We start from the raw sequence: 23168 nt of genomic DNA, 5'->3' as shown, positions 1-23168 counted from the left end.
TGTCTCCCTCCCTTCCTCTCTTCAACACACTCCCTCAGTACAAAGGGGAGGGCTTTACTTCCTTTAATTAATAACCTGTGGGATTCAGAAACTGAAGGCTGTCTGTAGTAAAACACCAGCCACGCAGAGTTTGGCTCCTCTATCTCTCTTGGAAACATTTCAGACGTTTGTTTTTTAATAGAGTGCAAAAAATATGGCTGAGCAATTGTCTTCAGATTACTTCAGCTGCCCTCTATGTACGGAGCTCCTGAAGGACCCCGTGGCGATCCCGTGTGGTCACAGCTTCTGCATGGACTGTATCAGCGGCTACTGGAATGAAGCTGATTACACTGGCATCTACATCTGTCCCCAGTGTCGGATCACGTTCACCCAGAGACCTGTGCTGAGGCCAAACGCCACTCTCACCAAAGTTGCGGAGAAGATCAAGAAGACCGGCTTAAATTTAACGCCTTCCAGTAATGGAAGCTATGCTGGCCCTGGGGATGTTGCTTGCGACTTCTGCTCTGGAAAAAAGCTCAAGGCGGTCAAATCCTGCCTCAACTGTCTTGCCTCTTACTGCGAAAAGCACCTGAAGCCCCACTATGAGTCTGCCACTTTCAAGAGGCACAAATTGGTGGATGAGCTGGGGAACCTGGACCGTAAGATCTGCCCTCAGCACCAGAAGAGCCTAGAGTTGTTCTGTCGTACGGACCAGATGTGTATTTGCGCCCTCTGTACTGTAAGCGAGCACAAGGGTCATGACATAGTCTCAGCCGAAGCAGAAAGGGGTGAAAAACAGGTAAGGAAAATTTACTGCTTAAGCTTTACTAAGGTTACTGAGAGGCTAGAGTGGTGACTGTGGGGTTACAAGTTAAATTTTTAAGTATATGATTATAAGTCATTTATCATATTAAATGTTCTTGAGATTGCATAAGAGAGGTTTTCCTCAAAAAAAGCTGCCAAGAAGTCATGTAGATACACCGTATAACCGGTTCTGTGTTATCGCAAACACGCTGATCCAGATCATTACAAAAAACTGATGAGGAAATATGGAAAAGAAAGGGAGGAGATAATGATTAAACTGATAGAGAAGAAGCATAGTTAGTGAAACTTCTATCCAGATTAAGTTTTCCCAACACAACTCCCACTATAGGAGTTCCTCTCCCACTAAAAGGGTGTGTTCCTCTACAATGGACAACTCACAGATTCCTTCATTTAAACACTGTCCTAACCAGGCTGCCTTTCTGTTTTTGTGTGAGAAAAAATAACTGTTATGAGCAACTAGGGATGAGAAACAGGGCAGGTCTGTATTCTTTTGTAGGGAGAGACAAGGAATGTGAATTTTAGAAAATCAGGCGGGAGCATACGGACCATCCCCAACCTCCCCCTACGCACTACGGGCGAGAAAAAATAGCGCACTGCTTTTTGTACCTTGACCTAAAGTCATCATAAACCTCAGCAGATGAGTATAGCTGAAAGAAATGTGGACAACCGCCTCTTCAAACCTGAGTTTCACAAGAAAAACTGCACAATGAAAACTGAGTCACTGCATAAAATAATTGTGAGGACAGTGAAAACAATATTTCTCCCGAAACTATATATAGATACTGGCCAGATGTTTACTGTTTCATCAATACACCAGAGTGAATGGAAGGAAGACCTTCAAAGGTTTAAGATTTCAAAGCTTTTCCTTCAATTCATTTGTAGTGAAGAAGAAGGGAGCACAGCAGTTGTGTTTTTTGTACTGTTTTGACTAAAGTGTCACGGGTGCTGTTTAGATACAGTAATTATATCTGTAATCTAATACTTATCACTGACACTAATTGCAAATGGTTTGTTTGTTCTGTTAAACACAGGGAATCCCAGATTTAAGTCCTCATGTCCAATGGCACACAGCACACACACAAACACACACACACTTTTTCACCCCCTCCCCAGATTCTCCACATTCCTTCAAGCTTATCTTGAAGAATGGTTCGGTGAGCTTGGCAAGGGGTTGCTCTGAAGCCCCCTCCTCTTTCCCTAAAGAATTGAGCGTGTGCACCTTGAAATGTCTCTTCGGCAAGCATACCCAGCTAGTTTCACATTCCTGGAGTGATTAACATTCCCCTCTCTTTTCAAAGATAAAGGCATCCATGTGAAGCAGGTTCTAGAAAAAAGCATAACACAATTATGATCGAGAAGATCTGTGACGCAAAAGGACATACAGTAGTATTATATTGCTGTACATTCATAGAATTGACTTGAAGATGGTGATCTATAACACAAAGAGTTTGTTTTGTAATTTAATCTATGTCAACAAAGGCTAAGGTATGTTTTCTCTTGTTTCTTGGACAGAAACTTCTTGGAGTGTCCCAGGCGGAGATCAAACAAAAATGCCAGCAGAGGACCAAAGAACTGGAGGAGTTGAAGACAGCGGTGGATTCTCTCAAAGTATGTTTACGGCTCACTTGTAACAGTTTATTTTATCGTCACTGCTCATATCGAGGTCACACCGTAACACATTAGACCAAATAAGAACAACATAACGGCTTTATCTGGGCAAAGGTGATATGGCACAAAACCATTTATCTGTTAAATCAGTGTGTAAATGTTTAAATCTGGGAAAGCAAACAGTCCTTGTAAGTGCCCATAATTGTCCTTTTGTTCTTCATGAGGTAATCTAGATGCTAGCTCTCTAGATACATGCTGATACATGGCTTTTTTGTTGACTGCAGCAGCAACTTGAGTAATTTTAATGAGTTGTAAATGTTATCTAGAAGTTATTCTTGCAAAACCGATGCACTAAAATTTAGACATCGTTTTCTACTAAAAGCATGGACAATGGACTCTTAAACTTGACTCATTTTTACTGCAGAGCTCTGCACAAAGAGCAATGGCCGAAAGTAAGAAGATGTTTGATGAGATGATCACCTCCATTGAGAGGATGAGGTCAGAGGTCACCAAACTGATCAACATCAATGAGAGGGCTGCATTCAGTCAGGCAGAGGGATTGATGGAGCGACTGGAGCAGGAGATTGACGAACTGAAGAAGAAAGAGACTGGACTTAAACAGCTTTACAGCACTGAGGATCACATCCACTTCTTACAGGTACTTGAGGACAGTAGTTTTCAAAAAATGGAATCTGAGGATCCCAAGAGGATCAGAGAGAGAGAGAAAAAGTATTTAAGGTTCTGATTTTTAGATATTTTTAAATAATCTGCTTACATTAACAGTATAAAACCCAGTTACATAATATCATGTTTTTTCTCCTTGTGCAATAAAAATGTCCCGTTATATATAGTTGCTTTTATATTTTAAGAAATGGGTTCACCACAAGGGGATCATCATATTTGGCATCAAAAAGGCTTTTCTAACTTTTTGCCATCACCCCTTATGAAAGTTTCAAAGACATAAACAGTTACCCTTCCGTATAATCAAGGCTTCCACTGCTATACTACCCATTGTATGTACTGAAATTTCTCCCATTTTAAACAGAATTTCAACTATCTCTGCACCCCAACTGATGATGGCTTCATACCCAGAGTGTCTCTGAATCCGGACTTTTCCTTCAGTGCAGCCAGGAAAGCCGTGGCTGAGATCAAAGAGAAGCTGGAAGAGCTGGGCAGAGATGAACTGCGAAAGATCTCAAAATCAGGTCAGAGGACACACCGTACTGCACATCATAGTTGTTGGGTGAAGTTGCCCTTACTTGCTGATCTAAACACATTGCCCTCTATTTGACATGAAATTGGACGGTACAGCTGAACTCAGATTGTCTTTTAAAAACCACATTGAGCACTTTAGTTACAGTACATCACATATAATTTCTGGGCCAGCAGTCAGATAATCTTAAGTCCCAAAAGAATAACCAACAATTAAATAGATCAGTCTTTAACTATGATAAATCAGGCCTTTTGGTACCCAGTGCACATGACTTTAGCAAGGAAGTCATGTGATTATATGGAGAGTGTAAACAGGGTTTAGAGTTCCTCGACTCCCTTTCCAATTCACTGAGCAAGGTTCAAATGATAAACAAAAGAGCCATTCAGTTCTATTAATAGAGTTAGAAACAATAGGATTTAGTGCCTTACTTAGATCTGGTTGCATAAATCTAGTATGAAAAGTAATGTATTGTAAATCAAGTTTTCCTGATGTTTACTTTTTATAACAGTGAATGACGTACCAGTGTACACTGTGGAGAATCGCACCAAGGAGAAAAGTACCAGAGGTAAGACATAAATTAAATACTTACTTACATATTGATTTACATTAATTACACATGGCTGTAGTAAATACAGGCTAGACATGTTCTAAAAATAGCTATATGAAAAAAATACACTGCTGTTCAAAAGTTCGGGGTTGATAAGATTAGTTAATGTTTTTTAAATAATTTTTCAGCATCATTACTCCAGTTTTCAGTGTCATATGATCTTTCAGAAATCATAATAATATGCTGATTTGATGATCAAGAAACAATTCTTACTTTTATCAATGTTGAAAACATTTGTGCTGCTTACTATTTTTGCGGAAACCATGATACATTTTTTTTCAGGATTCTTTGATAAATAGAAACTTCAAAAGAACAGCATTTATTTAAAAAGTAATGTTTTATTTTTAAAAAATCCTGTAGTACACATATGGGATATTGCATAATAAAGTGTGTGTTTCTCTTCGTGTTCAGTTAAAGAAGTTCATACAGTGGACAGTTCACCTCCTGCAGAACCCAGGACCAGATCTGAATTTCTGAAATGTAAGTCTCTAAAAAAATCATGTTTTTCATATACTCAAATCCAAATGTTTGTCACAATTAGGGATGCATAATATAAAAGGAACCATATTGGTTATCTGTAGATATTAAAAATACACTGGAAATGTAATCATGCATACATTTTCTCTATTTTTATATTTAGATCATCTAACTTCTATCAATTTATATTTAGATCACTTAAAGTTAATCTTTAAAGAAAACTAATAATTTAATAACATCTTTAGCAAATCTTAAAATGAATATCTATTTTTCATAATGCACATTATGATTTTGTGATGCCTAAATTGATTGCATTTAAACTAGACTGATTTTAGCGTTTTGTTTATTAGTTTATTATTTAGACAAAATAGTATAAAATGAATATTGTCCATTTATTTGTTGTCAGCAACAACATGAAAATAATCATCAGTTTATCTGTATTGGCCAGAATTTTAATATTGTTCCTAGTCCCAATTACTTTTTCTGATTAAATCAGAAGAATTTAAATATGTACAGACGCAGATATAAGATCTGTTAAAAGCAACACATTAAAGCCTTTATCTTTCTACTCATCTCCAGACTACTGTCAGCTGAGACTAGACCCCCATACGGCGCATAAGGAGCTGTACTTATCTGAAGGAAACAGGAAGGTGATTAGAACCCGAGACCTGCAGCCATACTCAGACAACCAGGATCGCTTCGATAGCTTTGCCCAGGTGCTGTGTCGTGAGGCTCTGTCAGGTGGCCGTTTCTACTGGGAAATCGAGTGGAGTGGAGAATTCTCGATTGGAGTGGCGTATCGGGGCATTAGCCGTAAGGGTAAAGGCTCCCTGTGCTTGCTGGGCTACAACGATAAGTCTTGGAGCCTCCTCTGCTCTGACACAGGGTACTCGGCCTGGCATAACAGGGTAGACAAGGCTGTTAGTGGCCCGCACTCTTCGAGAATAGGGGTCTTTCTGGACCACTCTGCAGGGGTGTTGGCCTTCTACAGTATTGGTGAGACTATGACACGTCTCTATCGTTTCGAGACCACATTTGCTGAGCCCCTCTATCCTGGGTTCGGGGTTGGAACGTCAGTCAAGATCTGTCAATTAAAATGAACACTATACAACTTGTGTGCTTTTCAAGAATCTGAAGTGAAGGACGGACGTTTTTTGCTCATTGTTCTATGATTTTTTTTTTTACTCTGTCTTTTATGTTGAATGCCATTTGTCAGCTGTCATTAAAACAATTTTAACAGGTTTTTGTAGGAATTAAGTAACTTTTCAGTAATGATCCTATCTATAATGTTCTCCTTAAATGAAGGCTTAAATGAAGAAAAACTCTAAAGATGCTAAAATCTTCTTAAGTTAATGTAATTTTGAATGTGTGTATCCAAAAGCAAGAGCTATTCTCGTTGTCATTGTAAAGCAACACTATTCAGCAATGATGTCTTTATATTTCAATAAAGTTTTAAAGTTGTTATACATAATGGTCCCTCATGAAATAATAATGTTCATGAAACAATTCTGGTCATAGAAATCTGTCAGCAAATATCCCCAGTCTTGTGTTTTCGACTGCTGAAACCACCTATTCACCAAATTTTAACCAAAAAAGATAACTATTTGACAATAAATTGTCTACTAAGGACAGAAGATTATCTTAGTTTAAACAAGACACATATTTATGAAGACACACTACATTACCAAAGCTCATCTGATTTTCACATTATGTGATCAAGTTTTAGACAATTATTACAATGTGGGGATTTTCAATGATCATAATGACTGAGGAAATGCTATAAAATGACTCACTGAGGATGTGCACTGTAGAAAGCAACTGGCCATAATGTAGTACTTGCACACACACACACACACACACACACACACACACACAGTCCTCTTCGGCTGCAGTTATACAGTCATTCAAAGGGTTTTTATAGACTGGAACATAAAACATAACATGAACATGAATGATCTGTCCTAAAAAAAATGATCATAAGGATACAACCAGTGTTGCCAACTGCTTTCAACTGAAAGTAGCTAAAACTGTTAGCTAAATATCACTAGATGACATCATCATGACAAATTCATTGATCTATATACATATGAATATAGATCAGTGGAAAAAATAAGATTGCAGATAAGGTTTGTCCAAAAAGTTGCTAGATTTGTCCCTAAACGTTTGAAAAAAAAAAAAGTCTCAAAAGGGGCAGGGAAGTCACTACAAAGTGACAAAATCGCTAAATTGGCAACACTGGATACAACTTTTTTTCCAACACAAATACTTTCTAACACTACCAGATTCACAGCTTTAATAAAAGTATGACGTGGTCACATACTTATAGGTGTTTAACATGTTCAACAACTGCTGGAGGTCAAAGGTCGCTGTTTTGCTGGTTGTAGTGGGCGTTCCCACTGCTGGATGCTCTGAATTTATTGGTAAGAAAAAAATACCAACAAATGACATGTATTGGAAGTAAAAATAAGATGTAATTTATTTTAACAAAAAACTTTTTGTGCTGCTAAAATGAACATTCTAGGGGTGAAAGTGTTTGTATAAACAATGCAGCAATGAGTAAAGCGTCATACCATGAACAAACACATGAATGAATCAAACACACTTACATACAATTTCTGACACGCTTTTCCAAGTAGTCCTACCTCTTTTTTTTTTGTGAGCTATAGTCTTTGAAACTTGTCGTTACTAATATCCTCTGAAGGTAAGGTTTTTATTGTAACATACCGCATAAAGTTTATGTTAACAGTTTTGTGTTAGCTTACCCGGTTTAGTTTTTAAACCGCCTTCACTTGGGCGTACGTGTTGTTTTGCAGACACTTTTTTTTTGAAGGCAACCTGCTCTGGACAGTTCATTTGTAAGCATCGCATTATGGCAGATATCAACCAGATATCAACAGATGTGTGCTGTCCTCATGTGGCTACAAGAGGAAATACAACTTAACAACGCCACTTTAGGCGATGGAAATCACATTTTTTGGGATCACGTTTAGGACATGGAATTAAAGATTCAAGTCTGTAATATGATCGTTTGCTATACATGTTGGTTTCAAAAATCAAAGCTGGTTCAGAAAAATCAGAAAAATTCAGAATATATATATATTTTTTGAAAATTCTGTTAAACCATTATTACAATATGAGTATTTTTTTCATAAATGCCGAGAAGCAAGCTGCTATATATGTTTTGCAAGTTGTAATTTTTATACAATAAATTATCATTTATGTCCATATAAGGTTGATTTCTGTTGGCCAGGGGTTGTCTTAAAAAGTTATTTATACTTCTAAAAACTAATTAGCTAATTAAATTCGTATTTCTACTTGCTGTGGCTGATTTTTTTTATTAATTCATTCATTTCTTTATTTTTATTAAGAATTTATTTGTAATTTGAAGGTTAGCGAATCTGCGACGCTTGTTTTACCTTCTGCATAATTGCCTTGGAAACGAGTTGTTTATGTTAGCATGATGAGCTAACCCACCATGCTCTTCATCTAGCTGCCTATCGATGTATATTTGTTGAAATATCGCACTGATTTGACACGTTAATTAAACGTTTTATATTTCGTTTATTCGTTTTTTTTATTTTGTATACATGTCAAGTGGTTGTCTTTGTTAGTTGCTAGCTCGCTAGCTAGGTTAGAAAAATAGTTCTCTAGTCAAAAATCTCTCCCTTGTCTTTTTATTCTCTCGAAACGTCAAGATGGTCAAGGTGAAAATATTATTCATTGGACCAAACGAGGTAAACCGTTTGATTGTGTTTAGAATGCGGTGTGTATTTAATTATTTGGTGTAACGTTAGATCACTAATTTCATATTTCATATTGACAGTGTGGAAAAACAGCATTGGCCAATTTTCTCTCTGACACGACGGAATCAATTGGAGCTGATTATTACAGCCCAACACAAGGCGTAAGGTGGGCTGACTTTAAAGATTTAGTTGCAACAAATATAAATGTTTAGCATGCCTGGCCAAACCTTTTGATTTTGTTAGATACTCAAATATGACATTTAATTCTCGTCTTTAGGATACTTGAGTTTGAATCACACAGTTTATCTAATGGCAACAAAAATTCAGCATGTGAAGTGGAACTATGGGATTGTGCAGGAGATTTCAAGTAAGATGACCAAATGTAGACCACTTTCCTGAACCAGATTTAAGTTATCAAACCATTCTTTTGTTTCTTGAGTGAATTAATTTAGCATTGTATGTGCACAGGTTTGAATCATGCTGGCCAGCTTTAATGAAAGACTCCAATGGGGTAGTTATTGTATTTAACCCAGATGTGCCCAGTCATCTAAAGGAAATCGAGACCTGGCACAATACATTCATCTCCTCACAGGGACTACTGGAGGCCCAGTGTCTGCTCATTGCACATCATAAACCAGGGAGCGGGGCTGACACTACCCATCCACCATTAGGTAACTTGTCCTCTCTTTACAGTATTATTGTGAGTATTTAAGGTGTCTAGGAGTAAGCTATCTTGAGGCTGTTGAAGTTCATGTTACTGCAGCAGATCTTATGGTGCTGTTATTTGCTTTTTCGATTGAAATTTATTTTCCGAACACCCCTTCAAAAATTGCTGATGGTTAAAATTTGTTGAGTGCATATGTCACTTAAGGAACAAAAGTTTATTTTATTACTTATTTAACTTATCCTCTGTGTAGCCCCACAGTTAAACAAGCTGCCTCTCATTCACTCAAACCTTGAGGAAGACCCTGAAGATGTCCGACAGAAGTTCCACAAATACTTGGGAAATGTTATGCGGATGCTATCAGAAAAACAGGAGCGTGAAGAGATGTCAATTATTACATAAATTTTTTGTATATGCCAAGATAAATCTATATCCCCACATAATGTATACGCATTTTTTTCTTTCTTGTAAAAAAAAATCTTAGCCTCATCTCACGTAACAGTCTGGGAGATGGAATCTCTCACAGTGGTCAACACTAGATCCATCCCGCAATTTAATTTTCACTCATTTTAATCAAGACAAGGGGAAACATTTTGAAGGAGAGTGGTTCTGTAGTGAAGTGTGTTCTGACAGGGCTGAGCTCAGATTTGTCTACAAGTAAAAATCAACAAGTACTACACTGTGATAGAAACTATTGATCATCATCCTAGAGTTCAACAATATTGTAATTCACTGTACCAATATCCTGGGTCTGCTGACTAAGATGTATTTAAAGAAGCATGAAAGCTGTTCTTTCTTCAATAATATTCATTTATTTAGTTCCTGGATTCCAAGAATTCTGATAAAGAAGGGAACAGACAAAAGCAACGAGAAAAGGCAAACAGGACAGTCCACATTTATACATCATAGCCAATAATGCCTCCCTTCCCAATGATCTCCCCGATGTAGAACCACATCAGAACTTCTGTGGTAACAAGTCCATTCCTCAGAGCATCCTGTAGTAAAAAAAAAGGAAATAAGTGATGAGAAACATTACATAAACATTCTTGGAACCATTAATAATCTGATTTGCCAAAAAATGATAATGAAAAAATAAATATTACTCCGTAACAATGAAATGTACCTACAGTTTAATAAAGGAACAGGCACAGGTTGATACAACAGCTAAATCAAGCTTCCATTTACTAGAAAATATTAAAGTGCTATATAGTTGAAAGAGCAGATTGGTATTGTAATCCAGTATCAAATTCACTGCCGCATCATTCAAATATATACATATATACACACACAGTACATACATAGTGTATAGGCTTCCATTTTTATTTTTTTATTTTTTTTTTTTATGTTTAAAGGAGCAGGTTTAGACCAACTTTTCTTAAAATATATGCATGCTGCAATGTAATTCCAAAGTCTTTCCTAATTATTTTGTGCCGACTAGGGCTGCAACAACTAATCGATAATGAAAATCGTCGACAACGAACGTCATTATCGATTAGTCGTGTCTGCCCACCGTGCACGGAAAACTTCCGCCAGTTGCGTCTAATGTAAAGGCTCGTCCTGAAAGTCTGCGTTAAACTTCAGACTTTACTCAATGAGCGCCGGCACGCATTCGCGTCAAACAGACGGGATGCATTAGAGAGGCAAAATTAATATTTTTGAATGTTAATATTGAATATTAATAATATACAAAAATATTAATTTTGCTGAAATATCTGTTGTTGGACGTTAAATTTAGGTTTAAAAGTCAACATGTTATTCAAGTATTTTATGAGAGTGGTAACTAAAGGGATTACTGCATGTAATTGAATAAATGTAAGACGAACAAAGAAATGACAGTAACAGGTTACTGTGTCCAAAGTGAATGCTTGTTCCTCTTATCTGTTAACACTGAGTTTGTTTTTCTTTATTATCTTCATTTTTAATGTAGGGATTTAAACTCTTTCTGCTTTATGGATCTTTTGAATATAGCATAGATACATTTACTATACATGTTTTTCATAGCATTCAGTTGGCACATTTGTTTGAAGGACAGCATCGGACAGGATGTTGAATAGTGTGTTTTGTCAAAAAAAAAAGAAAAGAAAATTGGTCTTTTATCCAGTTAATCGAAGAAATAATCGGCCACCTAATCGATTATCAAAACAATCGTTAGTTGCAGCCCTAGTGTCGACATTGTCTGGCTTCAGGGAAAAGTTTGATTTGAAAGGCAAAACCAGAATTTAAAGTATCCATACTAACCCTGACTGTGGTCTGACCGAGCCGTCCTGACTGGAAGCTCTTGAGGAGATCTTGGAAGCCGCTGATGGCCTTGGGGATCTCGGCAGGGGTGGGAGGCACCAGCTCCACACGGGCGTAATACCAGAATGTGGCTAGCCGGGGCTTGGAGTAGTTCACAGCAGCTGCAAAATATCAATATCAATATCAACGTAAACATACATAATATATAAATCATGTTCAGATATGAAGATAAACGTCAGAAAGCAAAGGCCAAATGAACAACAAAAGCGTCTGGTTGAATATAACTACACACAATGACATTGGGCGAATGTTCTGCCACTGTCAACTTCAGCGTAACGCTACTGTAGAAGTGCGAGCTAAGCATTCAGAATGAATTGACAGCATTAGACAAAACAAAACACTAAAACTTTAACTAACACAATTGTTGGTCATTTGCTTGCACAAAACGTCAGCGTATTATCACACGTGTTGTGTATATAAGAAATGTACAGTTTGATCTAATGCATGATTTGCTCATTTACGCGGCCTGTTCTAACAGCTGCGGAAACCAGAAGCACTCAACTCGAAACAAATATTACAAAGAAATAAATCTTCTACAGCTTAAGTAAAAGGTAATTATTCTTACCGCCGACCAACGTTGGCACTTTAGCCACCAATTTCTGTACCGCCTGGGCCATGATTTCTGTGAACTGTGAAGATTTATTCGCCGCTTCTCTCCACAAACCGGGGCCCTTCAATGAATGTCACCTCCAGCGAAGGACCCTTCAATCGAGCAGGCAGAATATACGCCTGACGGAAATTTCGAGCATGCCTATAAATACATCTATAAAGCCTACATGTTGTAATGTTGAACAAAAAATCCTGTGTATAAAAATAAAAATGGTTTAAACCTGACTAAAAATTAAATACCGTATTAAGCACGGATTTAAATACTTTTACATAAATAACAGCGGCATAAAACGGCCGACTAAGTGCGTCTGCTGATGCTCTAAACTGGTAGCCTATATTATCTTCCATGTATCAGTGTTGTAAAAGCAAATAGTACCTATAATATTAATTAATTTATTATTAATCAGTGATGTGTTTATCAGGAGCCTAAGTCAGTACAACAAGAACACACAATTTATTTCCTGAATCATTTACAGAGAGACATTTATTTACATTTATTATTTTTTCATGTGTAATGTTAATTTATTTAACATTTATATTTGGGAAAAAAGAAAAAGACATTTGACACCATTTAAATGATAATTTATTCAGGATGAAAATGACACAATGCAAAAATGGCAGATTCATAAGTCATAACCTGGCAAAACCAGTAGTGGACAGTAACGAAGTATTTTTAATTCGTTACTGTATACAGTATACATTAAGTATAATTAAGTACATTTTTCAAGTATCTGTACTTTACTCGAGTATTTTTATTTTGAGCAACTTTTACTTTTACTTCACTACATTCTAAAGCATAAGATCGTACTTTTTACTCCACTACATTTCATAAAACATATTGTTACTCCGTATTTTAAAATGAAGAAATCGTCACATGCTCAGGGACGCAAAAGCGGTGTCCAATTCGTGCACAAACTGATTCTTTTCAATCATCCTGTTAAATCGGTTCACAAATCACATCAACAATTCATTCGCGGACTGATCGTATTGCAGCTGTTCTCGAATCAACAACTCACTGATTCAATGATCCATTCAGAGCGACTCTCCAGTGAACTGAATTTACAAATCTGACTGAAAATTAGCCAAGAACTGAGGGATCCTCGAGTGCGCGCACGACTGATGGCGAAAAGTAAGTCAGCCTACTAATGTTGAATTTTAGGATTAATTATTGTAACTGAAAATCATATTTAGGTCACAACTGTCAATTGTTTTTGAACTAAATCTGCTGTAAAGGGCAATCTGTTTAAGCGCACTGAAATGCTTTAATGCGGACACGTCCACACCAGTGTCTACAGATCGCGATCTCGATTCAAACAGATCAAATCACATTTTGAAACTAACTTGCCGCTTCAAATAACGGTGTATCGATTACATCGTTACGCCACTAGGAGGCGCCAAAGTGACGTAAAATGTATTTGACATCGAATGATTCATTCAAAAGATTTGTTCAAAAACATTGATTCATCCTGTAATGAAACAAATGAAGTAGTTATGAGTGAGTCATTAAATCCTTCATTCAAACCCATTTTTTAAATAATTCAATTAAATTAAATATTTTTAAATAGACTGCAGCAATTAATATTTTGTCCTCTAGTAAATAATTATATGCTATTTTGTTTAGTTGTCTGTTCAGAATCGTGGGAGAATCATGATCTCTTTTTGAAACAAACAAACAAAAGAATGTTGATTCTCATTTTATCCAGAATCGTGCAACTCTAACACAAATTAAAATAACGCATGCACGTTCATCTTCCCCGCTGCTGTAGCAATTTCTTAAAATGTTATGTATTTAGCCCTATATGTTTTGTCTGTTTTTATATTGTTTGTCAGCACACATTACATATTATGTATCTGTATCCACTAACCTTCCATCCATACTGACTAGTGCTGGCCATCTGACATATTTGACATAATTATTTTGAGCAATAGGATTACATAAAATACATAATATATAATTAAATTATATAAGTGGCCTATATAAAATTACAAAATAAACATTCATCAATTAGTACTTTTTTACTTAAGTACATTAAAAATCAAGTACTTTTGTACTTTCACTCAAGTAAAATTGAAAAGGAGCATTAAATACTTTCACTTGAGTAATATTTTATAATACGTATCTGTACTTTTACTCAAGTACTTGATTTGTGTACTTTGTCCACCACTGGGCAAAACATATAGTAAGCACCTATGGTGAGCACATGTTAAAATACTGATGCAATAGATAATACTTATCAGAAACACAGAAATTATTATTGTTAATGTCTTCCTGCTACTTCCAGACAAATCTTAACATTATATTCACAGCACTCTGAAAGATTATGCAGAATTGGGATCGTGCCAAAGATCGTGTGTTTCATACAGAACAACTGAGTTGAAGTGCAAATGTAGTATAGTCAGTGGTGTAAAGTATTTGAGTAAATGTAATTAGTGACTGTACTTAAGTATATTTTTTTGGCTACCTTGTAGTTTTACTGAGTATCAAAGATATTAGCAACTTTTACTCTCTACTTGACTACATTTTTGTAAGTAAATGTACTTTACTCCAGTACATTTGTGATGAGTAATGGAATTACACATTGCATTTTTCATGGCACCTAACTTTTTCTGCAGCAGTTTGTTTCTGCTATAAAGAAGCAATATCGCCATCTAAGGGCATTGAAGATACTATATCTTGTGCGTTTTACCTTTTCTCACCCGAACTTGTCAACAAGGCTACTTTACGTGAATGCGAGTGCATTAGCAGGTAGTCGCTGAATCGCAGGTGTTTGATTTAGGAAATGATGTCATGACTGCAGCTGGTGATGAGGTCAAAACCAGCACATCCAATGCAAGTAGACTTTGACTATTTAATTTTATTTAACATTATTTTATTTATCCGCTATATTGACGAGACCTTTTTGAAGGATATTGGTTTTCTTATGGCCTTTTTGTGCACTTGAGCTTTACTGAGATTTTAAGAGAGTCGAACTTCATTTATTGCAATTTTGAGGTGTTCAGTTTATTTTTTGATTTTAGAAAATAAAAATGATTTCTTATCTTACAAATTCAATTGTTTCTTATTTTCACTGGCATGTCTCTTAGGTGTCGAGGACTAGTGCATCTTCGAGCCTACATTCAGTATGAGTAAAATACTTAAGTACTGTTAAAACCAGATACTCTAAGACTTTTACTCAAGTCATATTGGAATTGGTGACTTGTAACTTGTAATGGAGTCATTTTCGCTGTAAGGTATCTGTATTTTTACTCAAGCATGGTTTTCAGGTACTCTTTACACCTCTGAGTATAGTTAAGAGAAATTAGCCACCTAGTGAAACTCTATTTAAAGATCATTCTCAAAGTACTAATCTCATTGACATTATCAGGACTGTTTTATGGCCATCCCATCTATAACTAGGACTAAGTCCGGTCATCAGACAAGTCATCAGTCTTCAGTGTTGGTGGTTCAGCAGCACTTGAAACACTTTCCTCCACCTGTAAAAATGGTACATGAACGAATATAAACAAAGTTAATTAAGTTGATGTATTTGCTTATATGTTGTGTGTGTGTGTGTGTGTGTGTGTGTGTGTGTGTGTGTGTGTGTGTGTGTTACACTCATGCAATTAATCAATATAGATACGTTATTGCATACCTCAGAAATTGTTGCTAGTTTGTTCACAGTGATTGGCTTCCCATTCTTCTTCAGCCAGTCATAACCTTTCTGATCTACTACTAGTAAAGAAAGAGTGTCTCCTCCTCTCTTCACATGTAAGATCACATCCTCCACAGACTCTTTCTCCACATTCTGTCCATTCACCTCCACCACCACATCACCCTGAAGGAGACCTGATCCCTCTACTGGGTCTCCTGCTGCTACCTAAAAATATAAAGTAATAAACACTGTCATATTTATTTGAAATTATATATTTTACTTGTAGTATGTCAGATCATGTAACTGAGTTGTAGCACTGTTCTTCTATTAACTGTAATGTTTATGTAATTTCTAACAAATGATGACACCTGTATAGGTAGCCTAGGGCTGATTTTCCAAGAGTATACTTTTGAGAAGGATTCCCACAGATCCAGAACAAAGCTTCATTTCTATCCAGTCCTAACATCTGAAGTCAGTATCGTCTAAAGGCTGATTTGTCAGTGAATGGGCTTCATTGTACCTGGCTGATGAAAGTGCCAGGTTTCTGTTGGACGCAACCCAAATGGAAGCCAAAACCAGTCGAGCCCCTCTGCAGTATACAGCGTCTAACATTAGGATCAATCTGCACATCCTCCTCAGGCTCAACAGGGGGCACTGCTGGCTTCAGCGTCATTGGGATTTCCTTTTTCTCCTCAGGACTAGCAGATGTAACATCCACACAGAACAGCAACGGAGAGAGGTCCAACTGAGAAAGAGCGATACACGACGTGAAACAGAAAAGCAGACAAACAGGCATAAGGAAAAAGACGATATACTTTTTAAATATTGGTGTTTTACAATAATAATGATGAAAATTTGTTGATGAATTCATCCTTTCTTTGATTTATCAATCTACATAGGTGATTCTGCAGTTTGGTGAAAATAAAGAGTTTAGAGTTTAGTTCTAGATTTTTTATTTTATCTTTAAAGGTTTTTATTGTTCACTTTTTTCATTTTTAAGGTTTAAATCAAATGAAATGAAAATATTTCATCTACAATATATATTTTCAAATATCATTCAATATTTATTTGTGTTATTTTTTATCACAAAGAATTGCTCAACTTTTATTGGCATATTTTACTAAAGTTACATTTGGCGGTATGGCTCTGTTCTAAATTCCCCGTCCTTTTTATGAGCTCCATGAAAAGCTAAGACAGGGAAGAGCAGCAGCTTCTGGGGACAACCTCCCATATTTTTTTAAATTGTGAAAGCAGTGCAAATCCTCCCATTGAGAACAGAGCATGTATCAATGACAACAGAATGACACTGATTAAGTAAAAAAGAAGTTTCAGGAGGAGCTGTGTGAGGAGATGGGTTGCAAAACAGCATGCAGTCAAGCAGGCAGACTGAAGCTGTATTTAAGTAATGTGCCCTGTTTGAGAGTTGCCAGTTGAGTGCATACGAATCGGATCAGCTGATATGGGTGGGGTTGGAATTTGCCAATCAGCTGATGTCAGCTGATAGCAGAGCTTGACTACGAGGTCTGCCTGAACTAACGCAGAATGCTTGATTAATATCCACTTTGGTTGATCAAAGCCATAATCAGAACTTTATTCCTGTGACATATTTTTTAACATTTGATCAATATAATTTGAAGAAGCTTAATTTTTCACCCCCATATTAGTATTTATTTGCTGACTTTGTATATTTACCTTAGTGTAGAAGTCTTTCCCCTGAGGTGTGATAGTTGTGAAAGTGACCTGCTGCCCACTCTGTCTGATTTTGCTGACAACTTCTTCATGACTCAGTGAGTCTGTGGATTCTCCATTCACTTCAAGAAGCATCTCACCTTCTTTAACACCTCCTAGTTCAGCAGGGCTGCCATTATCCACCTCTCTCACCATGTGGACTGTATAAACCAAAAATAAATATGAAGACTGCAATCCATTTGTCTAGCTGTTAGCAGATCAGTTAGTACATGTCAAAGTATGTGTTTGGCTCTCACCAGTGCGTCCTGCACCAGCCTTCTCCTCCCTGAGCAAGAAGCCGTACCCTTCCGGCCCCAATACCAAATGCAGTCTGCGGGGCCTGAAACGGCATGTTCTCTGCATCAGCCATGGCTGGGAGAATGGGCATTTTCCTACGGGCATAACTCTTCTCACTGTCACTGTCAATCACCAGCACTGTCATGTGATCACTGCACTTCTTCACCTGGAAATATCATCACCATAATGTGAGTGACAAAAGGTCTAACATGAGTTTGACACAGCAGAGAACTACAAAAATGTTTGCAATTTTTACAGAAAAAAAAGTCAATTATTTAACTGTGAGTTACCTTACAATATAACATTTATGGTTTTTGAAAGTACCATATAATTATATTGCCATATAATTTATTGTGAAAAATAGTCACACAATTATAATATTTTTTTCCTTCTTATTTTTGTAATCAGTAATATACATTATTGTGTCTTGTGTAACATTTTCTGTTATTTAGTTAATGTTTTGTAGCATTATTTTAGTGTCTTTGTGTTTTTGACACTGTGCACTGTCTATATGCAATGTTTTATGGACAGGCCACTTTGTTTTACCGTCTGTATTATTATGGTGGCTATTTTAATGTAAAAAGCACATTTTTCTATATAATTTTTAAATTATATAATGGTATTTTAATATTATTTTACTTGATGAAATATATGGTTAAAAGTTGTAAAAGAAAATACAGGCAATATATATATATATATATATTTTTTTTTTTTTTTTTTTTTTTGTGAATTTCTGGTAACCACAGCTGCCGTTTTTTTAACCACAAATCTAACAGTACCTTTTTACAGTGTATCCAAAGCAAGTCCTTGCTTACCATTTTGCTGATGGCAGAGTGTGTGAGTTCAGAGGTCATGGCACCATCCATCCAGATCAGCCGGTCACCTTTCCTCACTCCTGCCCTCTCTGCGGCACCTCCTTTCACTGGGCTTACAGCGAATTTGCCTTTCTCACCTACACCACAGATAAACCAAAAAACAGACACTTCACCTTTAACCTCACTTCTTTTAGAAAGGACAAAAAGACGTTACAAACAGCGTTACAGAAAAGTCTGATTCTGAACAGTTGATTTTAATGATATTGCAGTTATACCTTCCACTGGCAGTATGTTGAGGCCCAGGCCAGGTGCATCTTTCTTGATGTGGCAGAGACGAGGAGGCCTCCATCCTTCTCCACGGCTGGCTTGAGCCAACTCTCTAAGGTCAAGACCATCAGAAACAGCCTGGTTGTAGTCCTTTTCATCTAACACCAGGAAACAGAACTGTGATCCACTCAACTGAATCCTTCGGGCCACCTGAGAAGGAGACAAACATAATAAAGTAGTCTGTTTCAAAGCCTGACACAAAAACCATATGTTCATAGCATGTACAGTAAAAAAAAATACAATAATTGCAAAATAAAGATCATGACCTCTCACCTCCGTGTGTTCCACATTGTCAACAAACATCTCATTGACTTCAAGCAGTCGGTCCCCATCCCTGAGCCCACTCCTCACTGCCACACCCAATGAATCCAGCTGCCTGATTATATGACCCTGCCGCCCTCTTTCCTCACGCAGTTTGAAGCCAAAGGTTTCTCCTTCTTCCCTCTTCAGCACACACATACGTGGTGTGGAATTTGACACACTCTCTGTCAGCACAGACTGGAGTTAAACAACAGACTGTACACTTCACGATACTATATATAAATAAACTATAATAACACATTTTAGCAGTGTTTTGTATTTGTATTATTCTGTGCTGTATTTTTAACTCTGATAATAAAATATACAGTCCCACTTTATATTAGGTGGCCTTAACTGCAGTGTAAAAACATGTATGTACAAGTGTATCAAATGATTATTTTAAATGTTAGTACATAGTAGTTAAAGACATCTAATATAAGTGGGACCAAATATACTAATGGTATAGATCAGGGATTCACAAACTTTTTTTGTAAGCCTCTTTGTGTTTATTCTCTTCTCAAATGTTTATTTGAAGTCCACGATGTATATATATATATATATATATATATATATATTATTATTATCTACTATATATATTATTATCTACTCAAGTTTGGTAAACCCTGGTATAGAACAGACATCTAAAACCTGTCATTGTTGTATGAGTAAAAAACAATGAACAACAACAAAATAACACAATAAAATAATTTTAAATCCTTCTAAATCACAAAGTACCTATAAAGACTAATAATATGTAATACAAAATCCCACTAACCTGTATCATCTGCAGTCACCATGGCTGGATTGTCTATTCCCTCCTTGGGATTGAAGGTAAACCTCCTTAGTGAACATAAGAACAGGTTAAGGAATGAGTTTTTGCCCTCTGATAAGTTCTGTACTCAAGCAGCCAATGAGATCCAGTGCACTACCATAAACAAGTCAATATACCCTCTGCAGAGTTACTTCACTGACAATATTTTAGATAGTACACTCAGAGATCTGATGAAGCCATAATGTGAGGCGTGTCTGTCCATGTGCACGCTTATCAAACCAGAAAGCACAAAGTCAAAAGCTGTACAGCGTGTGAATGTGTGTCTGTGAAGGGACACGAGTCATAAAAACATTACTTACTCTGTCAGCTCCATGACATCCCGCAGCGCTGCAGCTAAAGTAATGAGGGAGATAAAAGAACTAGAAATGGTGAAAAGTTGAACACACCTCAAATTCCTGGACAAAAAAAAAAAACACTGAGACAAAGATCAGTCATTTTGCTTTAAAAATTACATTTAACCTCTGGATTTTATAAACAGATCTTGACTCGGAAAATGTGGTTACAGCTCATCTGCTCTGACTTCCCTTTATACTTGATTCCATAGTGAGAACATGTGATGTTTGTTAGCTAAAAATAATCGAAATAGTGTTTGCCGTCGGTTGATAGGCTTTGATTAAACACCTTAGCTAAATATGCTTTGGAATGGATGTTTAGCTTGTTGGCAATACCGAGGCCGCTATCTATTGCCAATCAACTAAAGATTTTATATTGTTGACAATCACAGCTTTATATTAAGTACAGTACATGTCAAGAATGGCATGGTAAATCATGTCACCGCATTCTGCACAATACTTGGTTTTTAGCTTAAGCTGACTCATGGTCAATTTCAAAAGTCACAGGTTAAAACTGGAAATGTTATAAAAACAAAGAAAACGATACAATGGAGACTGGTTGTATTTTGTCTCATCACAGATCTGTAATTGCCTTTTTTCATGTTGCATTTTTTCCTCAACAGTGTTAAACAAACAGACCCTAGTGGCCTTGAGTTCACACAAACACCAAAGTGTTTCCCATAAAATAAAATAAAATAAAATAAAATAAAATAAAATAAAATAAAATAAAATAAAATAAAATAAAATAAAATAAAATAAAATAAAATAAAATAAAATAAAATAAAATAAAATAAAATAAAATAAAATAAAATAAAATAAAATAAAATAAAATAAAAATTTCCACCCAGACTAACATGAAGCCTTTCCCCCATGCTTACACATTTTTACAAATAATGATTTAACATTGGCCGTTACATATGGATGAATCTGAATTAAAAACATAGTGCACTCTTTTAAAGCAGAAAGAAAAAAAAATAGTGAAGAAAGGTACCTGAGTTTTCTCCTTGTCTCATAGCAGCGTCAGTGGAAGATGTCAGTGTCAGGAATGCATTGAGCTGAAGTGGATACACTTCTCTTATGTGTTCGTCATCCTGCTCCACTTTTAATGATTAATCTGGTGTGCTCACAAAGATGGGCATTCTGTTCCTGACTCCTGGGTGTAAAACCCACACACAGTCATTCTCTCTGTAAATCTCACACCTGCACTGTATCAGCACTCAACACAACATCCCTTATACAGCTTCACTGTTGCAAAGACTATACATTGACTCATGCAATTGTTTATGCTTTTAAGAGGCTGTGAGGATAATGATAAACAAATGCATGTAAGGCACATTTTTGTAATATAAGAAGCAATATAAAAGATGGAAGAGGGCCTATGAGGGGAAGCAAGATGAAAAGTGTCCTCTCTTAAGGAGACAGTGCTAACCCGCTAAGTTTTTATCTTTTCTGAGAGAGTGTAATCAGGATAATTAGAGGAATAATGAAACCAGTGTAATCTGAGATGGGCTCAAGGACATTCTGAGACCAACCTAATACAATTCAGAGGTCCTGATGGTAATATCAATGAGGCATTGGCATTGAGAAAGGTCACATGTGACTAAAACGTTTGCCTCATTTTCATTAAAGCTGTGGTTTTATCTTGCAATTGGTGGTTCCCCTTCAATGTTAGAGTGTGCAGGCTTTTTGAAATTTTTCCTTAAGTGGAGTTTTTGGTCTATGCACCTCATTTGGACAATTTTTAAAGGATTAGTTCACTTTCAAATGAAAGCTTTACTCACCCTCAATCCATCCTAGGTGTATATGACTTTCTTCTTTCAGATGAACACAATCTGAGAAATGTTAATAAATATCCTGATGCATCCAAGCTTTATAATGGCAGTGACCAGGATCAAGAAGTATGAGCTGAAGAAAGTGCCTCCAATCACATCCATTAATGATAAACGTACTCCACATGGCTTTACACATGGGGTTAATAAAGGCCTTCTGAAGTAAAGTGTGTTTGTGTAAAAAAATATCCATAGTTATGAAGTAAAATATCTAGCTTCCACCAGACTGCCTTCTGTATTCAACTTATGGCATCACGTCAGTTAAGCCTTTTCAACAAGTTGAATATAGGGAAGGCGGACGTAGCGTAAGCTTTTTGAACTGCGAGAGTTTTACACTTTCTTCGTAAGTTGAATACAGAAGGCAGTCTGGCGGAAGCTAGATATTTTATTTCATAACTTGTTAAATAAGGATTTTTTTTACACAAACGCATTGCTTCGCTTCAGAAGGCCTTTATTAACCCCCCGGAGCCGTGTGGAGTACACGTTTATGATGGATCGATGTGGATCGATGCACTTTCTTGAGCTCATACTCCTTGATTCCGCTCATTGCCATTATAAAGCTTGGATGCTTCAGGATATTTATTAATATTTCTCCGATTGTGTTCATCTGAAAGAAGAAATTCATATACACCTAGGATGGCTCGAGGGTGAGTAAAGCTTGGGGTAATTTTCATTTGAAAGTGAACTAATCCTTTAAGGCCTGGTGAGTTCCTGCTTTCTTCAATATCAATGACAGCAATACCAACCATTTAGATAATACTTATACTACCATATTATTTACCCAAAGTTGTATTTTTACAGGTTTTGATTCATAACAACACACAATAGAAAAAAAGTGTAATTTACACATTGAATATTCAATGAAATTCGATATTTAAATTTGGCATGAAACAGAAGTTGCAAGTGTCTTTTCTTCCCTATTGTAAAGTGTATCAGTGTAAAACAGCTTCTCGAACAAGAACAAATGTAGGGCGGGACTTAATTTTATCCACTGGGAGTTGATTGTTAGATGGTTGTGGTTTGCTATTGGTTGATCTCATGTGAGTGACAGGT

The 23168-nt window shown here is 36.5% G+C and overlaps 4 protein-coding genes and 1 long non-coding RNA gene across 5 annotated transcripts; 2 read left to right on the top strand and 3 right to left on the bottom strand.

The window, feature by feature from the left end:
* The first annotated feature begins 56 nt into the window (after positions 1 to 56).
* ftr82 (finTRIM family, member 82) lies at positions 57 to 6180 on the top strand. The gene is made up of 7 exons (XM_051894783.1): positions 57 to 778; positions 2317 to 2412; positions 2837 to 3070; positions 3458 to 3617; positions 4134 to 4190; positions 4644 to 4712; positions 5289 to 6180. The coding sequence occupies exons 1-7, from the start codon at positions 194 to 196 to the stop codon at positions 5807 to 5809; spliced, it is 1722 nt and encodes a 573-aa protein (XP_051750743.1). The 5' UTR covers positions 57 to 193; the 3' UTR covers positions 5810 to 6180.
* Positions 6181 to 6574: 394 nt separating this feature from the next.
* Positions 6575 to 7992, bottom strand: LOC127513366 (uncharacterized). Its single transcript, XR_007930390.1, has 3 exons — positions 7472 to 7992; positions 7030 to 7117; positions 6575 to 6631 (listed from the first exon to the last, which is right to left on the bottom strand). It is a non-coding gene; the product is annotated as an uncharacterized LOC127513366 (long non-coding RNA).
* A 173-nt stretch (positions 7993 to 8165) lies between these two features.
* On the top strand, positions 8166 to 9559 carry ift22 (intraflagellar transport 22 homolog (Chlamydomonas)). The gene is made up of 5 exons (XM_051895074.1): positions 8166 to 8443; positions 8533 to 8618; positions 8730 to 8819; positions 8921 to 9123; positions 9370 to 9559. Exons 1-5 carry the CDS (start codon positions 8405 to 8407, stop codon positions 9516 to 9518), a joined length of 567 nt encoding a protein of 188 aa, XP_051751034.1. The 5' UTR covers positions 8166 to 8404; the 3' UTR covers positions 9519 to 9559.
* A 346-nt stretch (positions 9560 to 9905) lies between these two features.
* Positions 9906 to 12153, bottom strand: atp5l (ATP synthase, H+ transporting, mitochondrial F0 complex, subunit g). Its single transcript, XM_051895075.1, has 3 exons — positions 11980 to 12153; positions 11355 to 11515; positions 9906 to 10111 (listed from the first exon to the last, which is right to left on the bottom strand). The coding sequence occupies exons 1-3, from the start codon at positions 12029 to 12031 to the stop codon at positions 10013 to 10015; spliced, it is 312 nt and encodes a 103-aa protein (XP_051751035.1). The 5' UTR covers positions 12032 to 12153; the 3' UTR covers positions 9906 to 10012.
* Positions 12154 to 12589: 436 nt separating this feature from the next.
* nherf4b (NHERF family PDZ scaffold protein 4b) lies at positions 12590 to 21366 on the bottom strand. Its single transcript, XM_051895073.1, is given in 12 exon segments — positions 12590 to 15497; positions 15656 to 15880; positions 16176 to 16400; positions 17348 to 17544; positions 17641 to 17719; positions 17721 to 17846; positions 18496 to 18632; positions 18771 to 18972; positions 19096 to 19307; positions 19898 to 19962; positions 20254 to 20287; positions 21278 to 21366. Coding segments are annotated over 12 exon segments (1599 nt in total). The 5' UTR covers positions 21300 to 21366; the 3' UTR covers positions 12590 to 15422.
* Between the last annotated feature and the right edge of the window lie 1802 nt (positions 21367 to 23168).

Source organism: Ctenopharyngodon idella, chromosome 5 (assembly GCF_019924925.1).
Source record: "Ctenopharyngodon idella isolate HZGC_01 chromosome 5, HZGC01, whole genome shotgun sequence".
Classification (NCBI taxonomy): Eukaryota; Metazoa; Chordata; class Actinopteri; order Cypriniformes; family Xenocyprididae; genus Ctenopharyngodon; species Ctenopharyngodon idella.
Note: the sequence above shows the minus strand (reverse complement) of the source record. Positions and strands in the feature narration are given on the sequence as shown.